This window comes from Xenopus laevis, chromosome 3L (genome assembly GCF_017654675.1).
Source record: "Xenopus laevis strain J_2021 chromosome 3L, Xenopus_laevis_v10.1, whole genome shotgun sequence".
NCBI lineage: Eukaryota > Metazoa > Chordata > Amphibia > Anura > Pipidae > Xenopus > Xenopus laevis.
The window spans coordinates 87,826,501-87,839,161 of NC_054375.1; the positions used below are offsets into that span (position 1 = coordinate 87,826,501).

Genomic DNA, 12,661 nt, shown 5'->3' on the forward strand with positions numbered 1-12,661 from the left:
GTGACAGTATTAACCATTAAAATATATATACATTACATATTGGGTCCTCTACATGTCATATACTTGGGTAAACCTATAAACATTGGCCATCAAACTGTTCAGTAAACATTGGTATTGTTTTTTAGACTGCTTGATCTCAGTATATAGGAATATGTGACAGAAAAGATGTTGCAAAATAGAAGCTTTGTAGTGGTGTGTTTTATATGTTATAAAAAGTATTAAATGTATTATAAGATTTGGAATTTGGTAGTTCAGACTAGAAATATATCTTTGGATTTGGCAGAATGTGTACTTTCCAAGCAAAGTTCCCTCTAATTTTATATAGCCTGTGTGCGCAAAAAGAAATGTTGTGTACAAATGTGTGCGCATTTTGAAATGCCATTCACCTTAAAGTTTGTCTTTCCAATATCTAAATTAGAAACTAAGCAGCAGCATTTGTTCTAATTCTGACATTATATTAAAAAAATTAAAAGTGAGCAGTTGGCACTGCAGGCAGTTGGTGTTGACACCTAAAATACATTAAACAGTGGGAAACACAATGAGAAACAGTGGGCACTTACAACAAAAACACATTATACAGACACTGGTTCTGGCACCCCAAACATAATGTACAGTAAAAGTCAGTGGGTGCTGGCACCACCAGTACATTATACAATAAGAAGCATTGTGCACAGCACACCAACCATATTAAACCATTAGTTGGAACTGGCACTCCAAGTACAATGTACACCCATTATATACAGAGAGAGGCAGTGGGTACTGGTACATAAGCATATTATATACAGTGAAAGGCAGTGGGTACGTACTAGTCCCCAGCACTAACAAACTCCCTTGCTCCAGCCACAAGCTATTAGTGTTGCTCTATAATGTTAGTTCTACTAGCTCTCTAATGCTGCACCTCCAGTCTATTAAAATGTCAGCAACTACAGAAACGGCTATGCCCACAATTATATCAGTCATCATACATATATGTATGGAGCTCACCTTCTGTAATCCATTGACCCCTACTGTTTTTTTTTTCTCTTTATTTATTGTGTTTTTCCAACAAATAAATACATTGTATCTTCATATATTTCTCAAAGGAGTAAGATCTAAAATTATCTATAAATATAACAAAAAAAACCCCACACATTAGTTACTTTTTGTTGTATTTGGTGGATATTTAGAATCTCCTTTTTTTCCATTTCCCAGCTATCAGAAATTGACAGGTATTTAATACTTGGAAGGTCAGCATTTCTAGGCTCTTATTTGGAAGTTTGTCATGTAGATTTAACAGCATTGCTTCAGGAGATAATAGACCTTTGTAATCAATGATCTTAGCCAGAAACTTTGTATAGAATCAAAATTCCACCAGATGTGTAGCATATCTATATCTTTGTTGCATCTCCAGCATTGATTTGAAGCATACATTTTTGCTATCCTTGAAGGTGTTAGATACCAATTATATAGGATTTTGTAATAATTCTCCTGATGAGCGACACATTTAGTAAACAATTGTGGTTTGATAATAGCCTTTTGCCATTCCTTTATTGTGAAAGTTTTCTTTAGTCTTTGTTCCCATTTAATTATGTGAGATAGTGAAAGTCTTGAGCTGATCTAGACAGAACAATTCCAATAGTTTTAATGGAGTATTTCTTTTCCATGTTGATAGATTGATATTTAATAACTTTTCCAATACAGAAATAGGTGCCACTGGAGAAAGGAAAGAAGAACACCAAGGGGCAAATTTACTTAAGGTCGAATATCGAGGGTTAATTCCTCTATTCCTTCACTCGAGCTAAGTAAATGGGCCCCCAAGCGTTATCTCGATTATCCATCCCTCCAGATGTTAATTGTCGTCTTTAGAGTTACAGGTAAATTCATTTTTTTCCTTTTGTTATATTTCTCCATTGTCCAAAATATAGACTCCAGAGATGCTGACTTTAGAAGAGTCCTCTCTATATCAGACCATTTTGTCTGTGGTTGTAGGGAAAGTAGAATTGTGACTTGGTTAATTATGTTTTCCTTCTGTTTCTTAACATTGTTTTTTTCTTGTCTTTTTTGCCACCTTTGCTTCTATCCACTTTTATGTTTCCCCATTGTTTGCCTTTTTGTTCTGTTTTCCCTCTGTCTTTTATTTTTCTCTGTACTCTAACACCTTTTAACACTTCTGCTTTCTACTGCTATTCCATATCCCTTCTACACCTACCCAGTTTTATTTTCCTTCCATTCCTTTTTCCTGTTGTTATTTAACACACCCTTCCTTTTTTTCCCACACTCCATCTTCTAATCATTTCCTCCTTAGGAGCCATTGGTTTTGTCCCTCTCCTTTTGGTCAACTATCCTTAGTTTTATTCTGTTCATTCTTAACCCCTATATCTCTTTCTTATTCTTAAAATGGACCTGTCACCCAACACAAAAAAAAATGTGTCTTAAAAGTCCTTTTCAAATTAAACATTATATCCAATTTCTATTTTTATTAAAACATCCATAGTTGTTTTAGGGCTAGTCCACACGGGGAGATAGCGACGCGTTTGCGGTCGCGGCGACAAAGCGCCGCGACAGTCGCCGCGACCGGCGCAGGCGACAGTTTTGTATGGGCGCCTATGTAAAAACGCCTGTGCTAACCACACGAGGCGATGCGCTTTTCAACAGTCGCCTGAAAAAGCCTGGCGAGGCATTTTCAGGCGACTGTTGAAAAGCGCATCGCCTCGTGTGGTTAGCACAGGCGTTTTTACATAGGCGCCCATACAAAACTGTCGCGGCGACTGTCGCGGCGCTTTGTCGCCGCGACCGCAAACACGTCGCTATCTCCCCGTGTGGAATAGCCCTAAAGCTCATTTAAAATCTCAGCTGTCAATCAAATATTGTCTGTCCCTCATCTATGCCTTAGGGCAGACAATTACTTTCACTTTCCATTCAGTACTTCCAAGATGGCACTGCTCTCTCCACATTCTCCCGTTCTCTTTACCATTTAATTGTGTAGCCAGGGCATGAGAATGAACATCGGGTCCCCCATTCTGGTGCACAAACAAGATTCTGAGATGATGCAAGGCTTGTCTTAATAACAGTGTCCACAAAATGGCTCCTGCCTACGTGCTATAATTATGAATTCCCATACTGAAGTAAAGAAAATTCAAATAATTTATATAGTGTAATTAAAGTTCTTTTTGCTTGACTAATGTGATAAAATAGGATTTTGAATAATTTTTCTGGGTGACGGGTTTCCTTTAACGGAACCCTTCCGATTTTTGTCCCACACTCCATTTTCTCATAAATTCATAATTTTCTCCTTAGGAGCCATTGATTTTCTCTCTCTCTTTTTGGTTTCCTATCCTTAGTTGTCTTTTATTCTGTTTACTTCTTTTCACCTTTATCTCTTTCTTATTCTCTCACACACTGGTCTCTGTGGTATCTCCTCTCCAGCTCTTATAGTATCATATTCTTTCACTATATAGTGCTTTCCAATTCTTACCCACATCTCTTTCTTGCTTCATCTTGTCTGCTCTCCCATCCACTTTCTTATTTTTCTTTTTTGTTTGGGCTGCCCATGCCCAACATTTTGTGGTTCTGTGCAGCACCTGTACAGTACATTATAGACAAATAGCAGGGGACCTATTTGCTGAATTCTTGGATGATTTCTTGGACAGACATAATATAAAAGGTTATTGTGATACTAAACTCTATAGTTAGTATAGATATGGGTATATATAATTTATGTGAAAGTATGGAGGCGTGTGTATGGATATTGGATTTTCATTTGAAGGGATTGAACTTGATGGACTTTGATTTTTTCAACCCAATTTAACTATGTAACTAACTATGTAACCTTCCCGCAAAGTTTAGCTACAATGATCATAATTTAAAGATGTGAAATGTAGAGCTATGTTATTTGCATCTGACATCGGTTCAAGTTATGAACATTGTCTGGAAGATGCAGCACAGAACCTTTTTTAATAGACACGTTCCATATTTCTGTTATTAATTATAGAATGAATCCTATGCACATCCCATAGTCCCTGTAAAATCAGTCAGTACATGTTAGTAGGTAAAGCTCTAAATCAGTGTACTGGTTTCTTACCTGTCTTTATTTGTCTCTCTTCATAGTTCATAATCTGCCCTTTAGCTCTGTTCTGTTTTCACCTGTGCCCCCAAAATGCTCTCTAGTTTTCTTATTCCTGCTCCCAAATAGGAATATGGGCAGACACCAAGAACGAAGGGCTTAAGGTATCAGTGGTTCAGTGATTGATTCTTCAACATTCTTTCATGCATCCAGTTATGCTGTGACAGAGCGCACATAATAGGTGTGTGCTGTGTGTGAATCCAAACTGAGAAGAGCATTTTGTAAAATCTCCATGAGCTTTCTTTTGTGTGCCTGTGAAAGAATTAAGACTTTGAGGCCACTGAACCACTAATGCCTTTCACCTAGGTGCTGTCTGTATTCCAGAGGGGGGGTCAGGAAAAAGAGAGCGCAGTAGTGAGCTGCCGGTTCCAGTGCCTCCCTGCCCAACCCAACTTTCTACAGTGCCCCACAGCAGAATGCCCACAAATAAAAGGGACTGTGTCTGAAATATTTTATACCTACCCAGTGTGCTGCACCGCTCCTAATGACTTCTGATATCCATCTGAGACACTCTTGCCTGTGAATGACCAACCCCCCTTATACTTTAATAAAATCCGAACTCTATGGGTCACATTTCAGTGGTGCTCTATCTGGGAACTTTGCTGCTCAACAGTTCCATGTATACAGCAGTAACCAAGAAGATTCAGATGGCACACACATAGCAAAATGTGCTTAAACTTTGTGATTTATTTGGATCCCTGCACAACGTTTCAGGGGATCAACCCCCCCCCCTCCTTTTCCCTACCCCAGTTTGACAGTGAAAATTCTAAACATTATTTCTGACAATTTGACTTGAATTATGAAAACATAACCGGCAAATACTGAAAAAATGGCTTCCCCTGCATCTGTCATTTTGTGTATGCTCTGCTTTAGTTTGTGTGCACTCATCTTAAATGTTTTGTGCACCCAAACCTTAGAGGGAGCATTGTTTGCAACAATATATGTATTGTCCCGGAGTATACCCGCTGTTTGTGGAAAATTTGGTCTTGAAATGCTGGGAGATTTGGATTTATACAAGTCAGAAATCTCCATAAGACATATTGTGTGTTGGCAAGTTGAGGAGATATGGGACAAATCTGTTGTAAAATAAATGTTTCTGATATGTCTTTATATTGTGATATATAGATTTCCTTTTTTTTAAAATGTAGGTATGTAGATGCATATATCTTGTGACCAGTGTCGGACTGGTGGGCCCAGGTGTCAGTGGGCCCTCCTGCTTCAAAACATTTGGCATATTTCATAGCCATTCCCTATTTCTATGAGAACAAAGAGACTATAGGTTGAATAATAGCATACCTCCCAACTGTCCCTTTTTCGGAGGGACAGTCCCTCTTTTGACAGCTCAACCTGCAGTCCCTCATTTGTACTGGAAAGTCCCTCTTTTCTCTGCACTGAACAGCCAGAAAAAGAAACAAAGTTTCTTACTTAATTGGCTTTTAGCAGAGAGCCCAGAACAGCTAACAGGTGCAAATAAGATACTTTGTAACAATTTTGAGACACAAAAACACAGTTTAGATAAGGAGAAATATTTTCAAACTTTCATAACCTGCCAAATTTTGTAAAACAAACATGGTAATCAGGGGGTGTGGCCACAGAAAGGGGTGTGGTCAAAAAATTGCTGCGCTATGTGCAGAAAAAAATTTTTTGTCCCTCTTTTTACTTCCAAAATGTTGGGAGGTATGTAATAGATTATAGCATGTAACGAAAAGAATAGAGGTTGAGTGGGGAGAGGAATTAAAATATTACTGAGAGTGGGCACCTGGTATAAGATTTTTAGGTGGGCCCCTGGTGTCCCAGTCCGACACTGCTTGTGACAACATTGGAATTACAGAAAATGTATAGTTTTTAAAACTTTAGGTTATCCTTAACCCCTGTAATGCACCGAAAGTGGAACACTTGAGAATTTTCTGGCAGTAATTGCAAATGAAGTGCGAAATTGTCCTGCCAGTGAGGGGGTGAAAAGAACGTTGACTGGCTGGCTCACTAGTATCAACAAAAAGGACCGCTAGACTTCTCAACAACAAACGGAACGCCTTCCACTTTTCGGGAAGAGACCCGCCCCTCCCGATTCTTGGTGTACAAATTCGGTGGAGAGGGGCGTGGCGAGTCTGTATAAAGGGCCGGCTGTGTCCCATTCAGCCTGTGTGGGGCGAGCTAGCATTATGTAGTGTTAGTGGGATGCGCAAGGTATGAGGGATGCATTGACACATTTAACTTTGTAACGTGTAGTATAAATTAGCTGCTCGGGCTCCAGGGACAAGGCGCTACTTTGCCTAAATTCTATTGAAATCTAACTAATGGAGGCTATACTGTGTAGTCAGCAGTAAAGAAGACCGCTTCTCAAGAGACGAACTACAAAGTGTGTGTAATTCGGCCGCTTGGTAGATTGCGCTATGTTGTTCGTGCTACTTGCGCTGCTTGGGATGGGAAGCGCTAGCTTGCAGTGCCAACTGCCCTCTGACTGGAGGTCCCTGAGCGAGGGATGCAGGGCAGAGCTGGCTGAGATTATAGTCTATGCTAAAGTGCTGGCAGTGCAACAAGAGACCTACAGCATGTATAACTATTTGCCCTGGCAGTATGAAACTCCGGCGGAAGAAGGGCTCTTTTACTCGGCCGACATCGAGATGCTTTGTGACCAGGCTTGGGGAAGTATGCTGGAAGTGCCGGCTGGATCCCGGCTTAAACTTACTGGTCTGGGTTATTTCTCCTGCCACTCCCATACAGTCGTGCAAGGCCACGCCTACTACTTCTTCCTCAGGTAAGTTTTATAACCACACCCACTGCGACTTCGCAGTTAAGTAGCAGCGACTACCATCGTGTCTGCTCTCCGCTCTTGTATGCTAAAACAAATTCCCTCAGTACAGTGTATCATGGCAACCACTCAGGGGGAAAGGGGCATCATTCATAGTTAAAAATCAATCTGGTGAGGTTATTTGCCTGAAAGTAATTATCTGCTGTGGGTTATTATGTTTTATCCAACCAGTGTACCTACATGAACTGCATTTTATACCTCAGGTGCAACTGTGGGTTTCTCCAGTCAATTCTTATTTCATATATTACTGCTGAGGTGGTTGCTACTCTACTCCTTGTTCTGTTGCCTATTACAGTGAACACACTGGACTTTCATTTATTCCTTATTTTACTTCAGCCTTATGTATAAGTTGTGCATCTCGGTAGCTTGGCAGAAAAAGCTTCAAGCACAGGCATCCTTTTGCTTCCCATGCGGAAGTGCCAGCTGAGATGCCTATTCAAATTGATGGAGGGCATAAGGGCCCCTGCCTACTACAGACCAGCTAATTATTGGAAATCTATGCTATGTTCAGACTAGAAAGGAGTATCTTTTCTGTGGGCTCAGTAGTACACCCTACATGCAAATCCCTACAGTAATATCTGGGTGAGGTGTAGTTGCAATGTACACATAGCATTATGTTAGTGGGGTTAACCTATATTACCCATCACACCTGACCAGTGTCGTAACTAGCTATTACTGGGCCCCACAGCAAATTATTTTTCGTGCCCCCAAAATGTCTAGAGGTTTTACGAATATTTATTGAAATTGTTTATGAAATAGAGCCTTATGGGGCCCCTTCTCATGGGCCCCCCCTGGGTCGGCTTCCTCTATATTACGCCCCTGCATCTGACCCCTATGAAACCTATTCTGAGTTGCAAATAAGCAGGTATGTATTCTGCAAGGCTTCACAGAAACAAATGTTGCTTGCATCTAAATTAATTGGCAATTGTTATTGCAGATGTGGGTTTGGTGTGTGCCTGCTGCTTTTAAAGGGGTATTGTAAACTAGTTGCCCTAATAAAGGGACTTTTTTTGGGAACATTACAAAGATGTTGTACTATTGGCTGCATACTGTAAACAATATTTACTGGCTGCATTCATACACTTTTTGGGAGAGGCTGGGGAGTGTAAATAAAATGTTTCATGACTGAGAGGGAATGCAAAACCTTTAATCTAAAGACTGCAAAACAAGACACCTTAGGGCACATGTAAAGGGAAGAAAGGCTGTTTTAGGTATTTTTCCAACATCTGGAAAACTTTTTTAAACACCTTGTTTAGATTTTTAGCGGTGTTCGACTTTTTTTTTTCTCCTCTGAATTTTAATGTGTCAAATGGAATTTAGAGAGATTTAATGCTTGATTCTGCTCTGCACATGTTCTGTTATCTAGAACAAAATAAACCCTGTCATTGTTTTGGAAGCTTCCTCAACTCTAAATACTTTATAAATGATAATCAGAGTAAATAACTTGTTTATATAACTACTCTATTTGCAGAGGTGTAACATGTGTGAATCTATCAACAAAAAGTCTGTTTTTTGGTTTTTTTTTTGATAGGATGCAATACGTTTAGGACAGTGGCACACACACTTATTGTGAACAGCCCTGTAATTCTAAATCAAGTGGGCTGCAAAATGCTTCCAACTGTCCCTCCATTGACTCATGCCAATGAGCTTTCCGAGCAAGAATCACCTGACCCATGGCTGCACCACTATGGTTCCAAGCAATAGGCTGGAAATTGCACAGGTGGTAAACCACTCACAAATTCCTTGTGTGTCACTGCTCATAGTGATTGAAATTGTAACCTGTCGGTGAATAAGCTTGTCATCTTGTTTGTAATAGAGATGATAACTGCATATTAAAAAAACACTTGACTGTCTAGTGAGGAATTTACTATGATGGTTTAAAGCATTTTTCTTACTTCAACTTTAATTATATGACAGGAGTCAAGATTTTCCAAACATGTTCTTACTTTTCCATGCCCTTCTGAACACCATGGGGAATATGCCACCCCTCTGTCTTGCTAGTTTTCTAACCATTTGTTTCTTCCAAGTTTCCAAACTCCTTCACACAGTATTAAATACTGTAAAACATTACAGGACAAATGCAGTAGACTATACTACCTGGAGATATTCACCTCTCCATGCAAGCATAAAGAAACTCTCAGGGGATATTGGTCAATTTGTCACATGCAGAAAATATTACAAGTTTAAATATAAACCATTGGAACCAACACTCAGTATAGTTGCTTATAAATTGATTTTACATTTGTGCATCTTTGAATTACTTTTAGAACATCCTTGGGTTTGTTTACCTATGAGCATGCTCCCTGTAAATAGTTCTTGTGCTGGTTCTAGGACAGTTTGAAACTCATGACATTGCCACTTTAGACAGTGTTGGGGTCAATTATCAACTCTGGGCAAGTATGTATCCGGGCAGTAACCCATAGCAACCAATCAGCAATTCCCTATTACTCTATTATCAGCTGGCTGAAATAGAACAATAAAAACACCTTTTTGATTGGTTACCACTCGTTACTCATGTCTAGATACTTTGGCCATAATAGTGTATATTGACTTTGACAGCACCCCAGGGTTCTAAGGGAACAAACGGATCAAATTGCAGCAAAAAGGATTTTGGTGAACTATAGCCCCAGGAATATATAAAAAATTTAATTTGTTGCTCAAGACATATAAACATCCTAATCTAACATACAGTAACATATTAATTTTATTTTGGTATACATCTTTAAAACGTTTTTTTTTTATTAAAATGCACTCTGTCTTGCAAAACATTTGTGCTCTGAGAACTTTTCCATATATTCTATGGAATGTCTCAATATCTATCCAGATTAGTAGATTGGCCTGTTTTCCATATTGGTTGGTAAACCTATTGACTGCATTAATAAGTTTACCTTGAAAACTGCTACATATATGGTTTCTCTTTTGAAAAATGTACTGCTCGGTATTTTTTCGGAAATATGGAATTACGCAATGTCATTGATCAAATGAGAGCAGTGAGATTTTGGGGTAAATGGATGGCAGATTGAATCCCCTATGTATTTCTCTTGAATTTGGCCTTGCCCTATGCTATGGAATGCTGAAATTTGATTTGGTCAGATTTGCAGCCCATTTTGGATGGGCAAGGACTGTAGTTTTGTAGCTCACCTCCTGAATATGAAAACAGTCCATGAAAATTTGTAAGGCCCACAACATTGTGTGATTAACAGACCTGAAGGAAAACCTGCAAAAAATACTGCTTTCTGTTGAAATAAAAAATGTAAATCAAGTTTAAAACCAATAAAACCTGGCAGAACCTCAACCGCAATAGCTACCTCTGAATATTCCATCATTTGTAGCTAACACAGGGTCAAATGAAACCATTTTGTTATCAAATGTTGCATCTTTATTTAACCAGATGCAATAACTTAGAACAACATGTACACCATTTGTGGATGAGAAAACTATGGAGTTGGTCGTGCCCCTATTTTGCCACAAATAGAGCAAAGAGGGGCACAAGCCTCTTCTGGAATTTTACATACCTCCCAAATGTCGCTCTAAGATGTTCAGCTCACAGCCCTCAGTCCTGGGTTGATGTTTAAATGTCCCCATTTATCGTCTGTTCTTAGCTCCTTGGCTGTTCCTTGAGAAAAAGACCATGTCTGGAGTTAATGGAGTGCTCATTGGCCATTTCAAGAGTGATTATACTGGTATCTCTTGGGGTTAAAATGCAGTTTTTCCATTTTCTGTAGTAATTATTGTCACCTCTGGGGTTAATATGATGATTTTCCCCCTCCAATTTTTTTTTAGTAAGTAAAAGAGCATGTCTGGGTTCAATATACTGATTAACCATTTTCTGTAGTAATTGTACTAGCATGTTTTTGGTTAATATATTACCTATTTTAAGTGCGTATACTGTGGGTGGGACATGGCTATTTATGGCTGCTGCATCAGGGAAACTCATCAAATCCCAGTCTGAGCCCCTCTGTCTATTTTTTTTTTCTTCTTTTTTTAAGAGCTGTTAAATCTAGATTGTTTGGGAGTTGCCCAATTTTTTATTTGTTTCCTGTCTCTTTCCCCCCCCAGCCTCCAGTCATTTTAGTGGATTCCCCCAGATCTTTTGAATGCTCAGTGCACATGTGCAGTGAGCGTTCAGCGACATCAGTGTGCATTGTGTGCATGTGTGATGAGGCCCTTTTGTTGCACCACGTTATCCTCAGGAGTGTATATTGACCACTCTTATTATGTGGTATATCACTTCCAATAAAGTCTCTTGTGTTCTGGCTCTTCCCATTGATTGGCTGCTCTGTACCTGTTTGCCTGTCCTGCTTCTAAACTATCCCAATATGTCTGCCAACTTGCCAAGATACACGTTTATAAAATGTATAAGTAAATAAAGTACCTCTTCTGTAGATATTCTAAGTTACAGAGGAGTTCGGCTGAAGGTCAAGTGCTTTTACATAGGTCGTGGAACTCAGAGGTGACTTCTAAAATCCTCATATTTTGCAACAGGGGGTACTTTATTTATTCTAATACACAAGTTTCAGTGAATCATGTAATGGAAATTACATCGCTAAGCTCTGATTATAACCAATGTCTCCCGTTTGCTTTGCCAAAAAATTTGGGAATTTCCCTGCAAAATTTGAAACGACGAAAAATTTGAGAAAAAATTGTGAAAATCTAAATTGATGCCCGCGTCCAATTTTGGACTCGTGACCAAAGTCGCTTGCGTTAATTTTTGACGCTTGCGTTAAAGTCAATGGGCATCCAAATAGTGTTGACGCGTGGCGATTTTGACGCGAGCGACACTTCGTCTGCAAACCTAGCAAATTTATTCGCCGGCGGCGAAATGTGGAAATTCGCCGCAAATTTGTGACAGGTGAATTTATTAGCCCATCACTAGCACCAACTTATTGTATACTGGCTTAGTCTAGAAAAAAACATGTTGTTTGTGATTGATGACTTCCCACCCGGAAAATTTTCTATGGACGTACCTTTACATGCTCTTGACTCGCCTGTCTCTCAGACGGGTCTCTCTGTAATGCTTACCACTAGAATGGCTGGTGGTGCTTCTCTTCCAGGCTAAATATTTCCTGCAACAAGCTTCATAGATAACATGTATGCAACTTAAAAGCACCGCAAAAGCATAGCAATTTAGAAGAATAACCTCCTATTTCCACTCTTTCATCCAGAGTCTGACTATAGCCTTACAGAGACTTCTGTAATTTCCACCTTTCTTATAGCATTTTAGTGATCCTAGTTCTTCATACCAACAATGTGACATTGCCATAAGCCATATCTGATGATGAGCTGTTTATCTCCACAAACCTTTGAGAAACATTCATATTTATTTTTCTTTTATTTAGGATGGATGAAAATTACAATTTAATTCCACATGGAGTAAATTTCCAGGATGCGATATTTGCAGATACATTAGAAAACAGAAGAATGTTTTCTAGTCTTTTCCAGTTTTCCAACTGTTCTCATGGGCAGAATGCTACAGTGTTTTCCAGTGACTGGGAAGTTCAAGAAGACACTAGGGTAAAGTTTATGCCTTATTATTGTAATTTTTCTTATACTTGTTAACAGTATGACTTGCATAAGTGTAGGTGCATGATGAGATGTAAAGCTGAGTATTTTAGACAAACAAATTCATCTGGCCCTAGCTTTGCAGTTCTTCAGCATGGGATAGAGCTGAAGTTCATAAAGTGTGTGGCTGTAAAACTGACAGCCCTGCATTTATGAAGCAATGCAACACTTCAAGAATGTGATTG

At 39.2% G+C, this 12,661-nt stretch overlaps 1 protein-coding gene across 3 annotated transcripts in view; it reads left to right on the forward strand.

Moving 5' to 3' along the window:
• The first annotated feature begins 6,191 nt into the window (after nucleotides 1-6,191).
• ccdc3.L (coiled-coil domain containing 3 L homeolog) overlaps nucleotides 6,192-12,661 on the forward strand; it is a 28,285-nt gene continuing 21,815 nt past the window's right edge. The window contains exons 1-2 of one of the 3 annotated variants that reach the window (XM_018250886.2): nucleotides 6,192-6,860; nucleotides 12,254-12,428. In XM_018250886.2, the coding sequence (XP_018106375.1) occupies nucleotides 6,496-6,860; nucleotides 12,254-12,428 (540 nt within the window). In that variant the 5' untranslated portion in view covers nucleotides 6,192-6,495. The remainder of the gene's footprint in view (nucleotides 6,861-12,253; nucleotides 12,429-12,661) is intronic. The other 2 variants (XM_018250887.2, NM_001091620.1) reach the window with 2 other exon arrangements.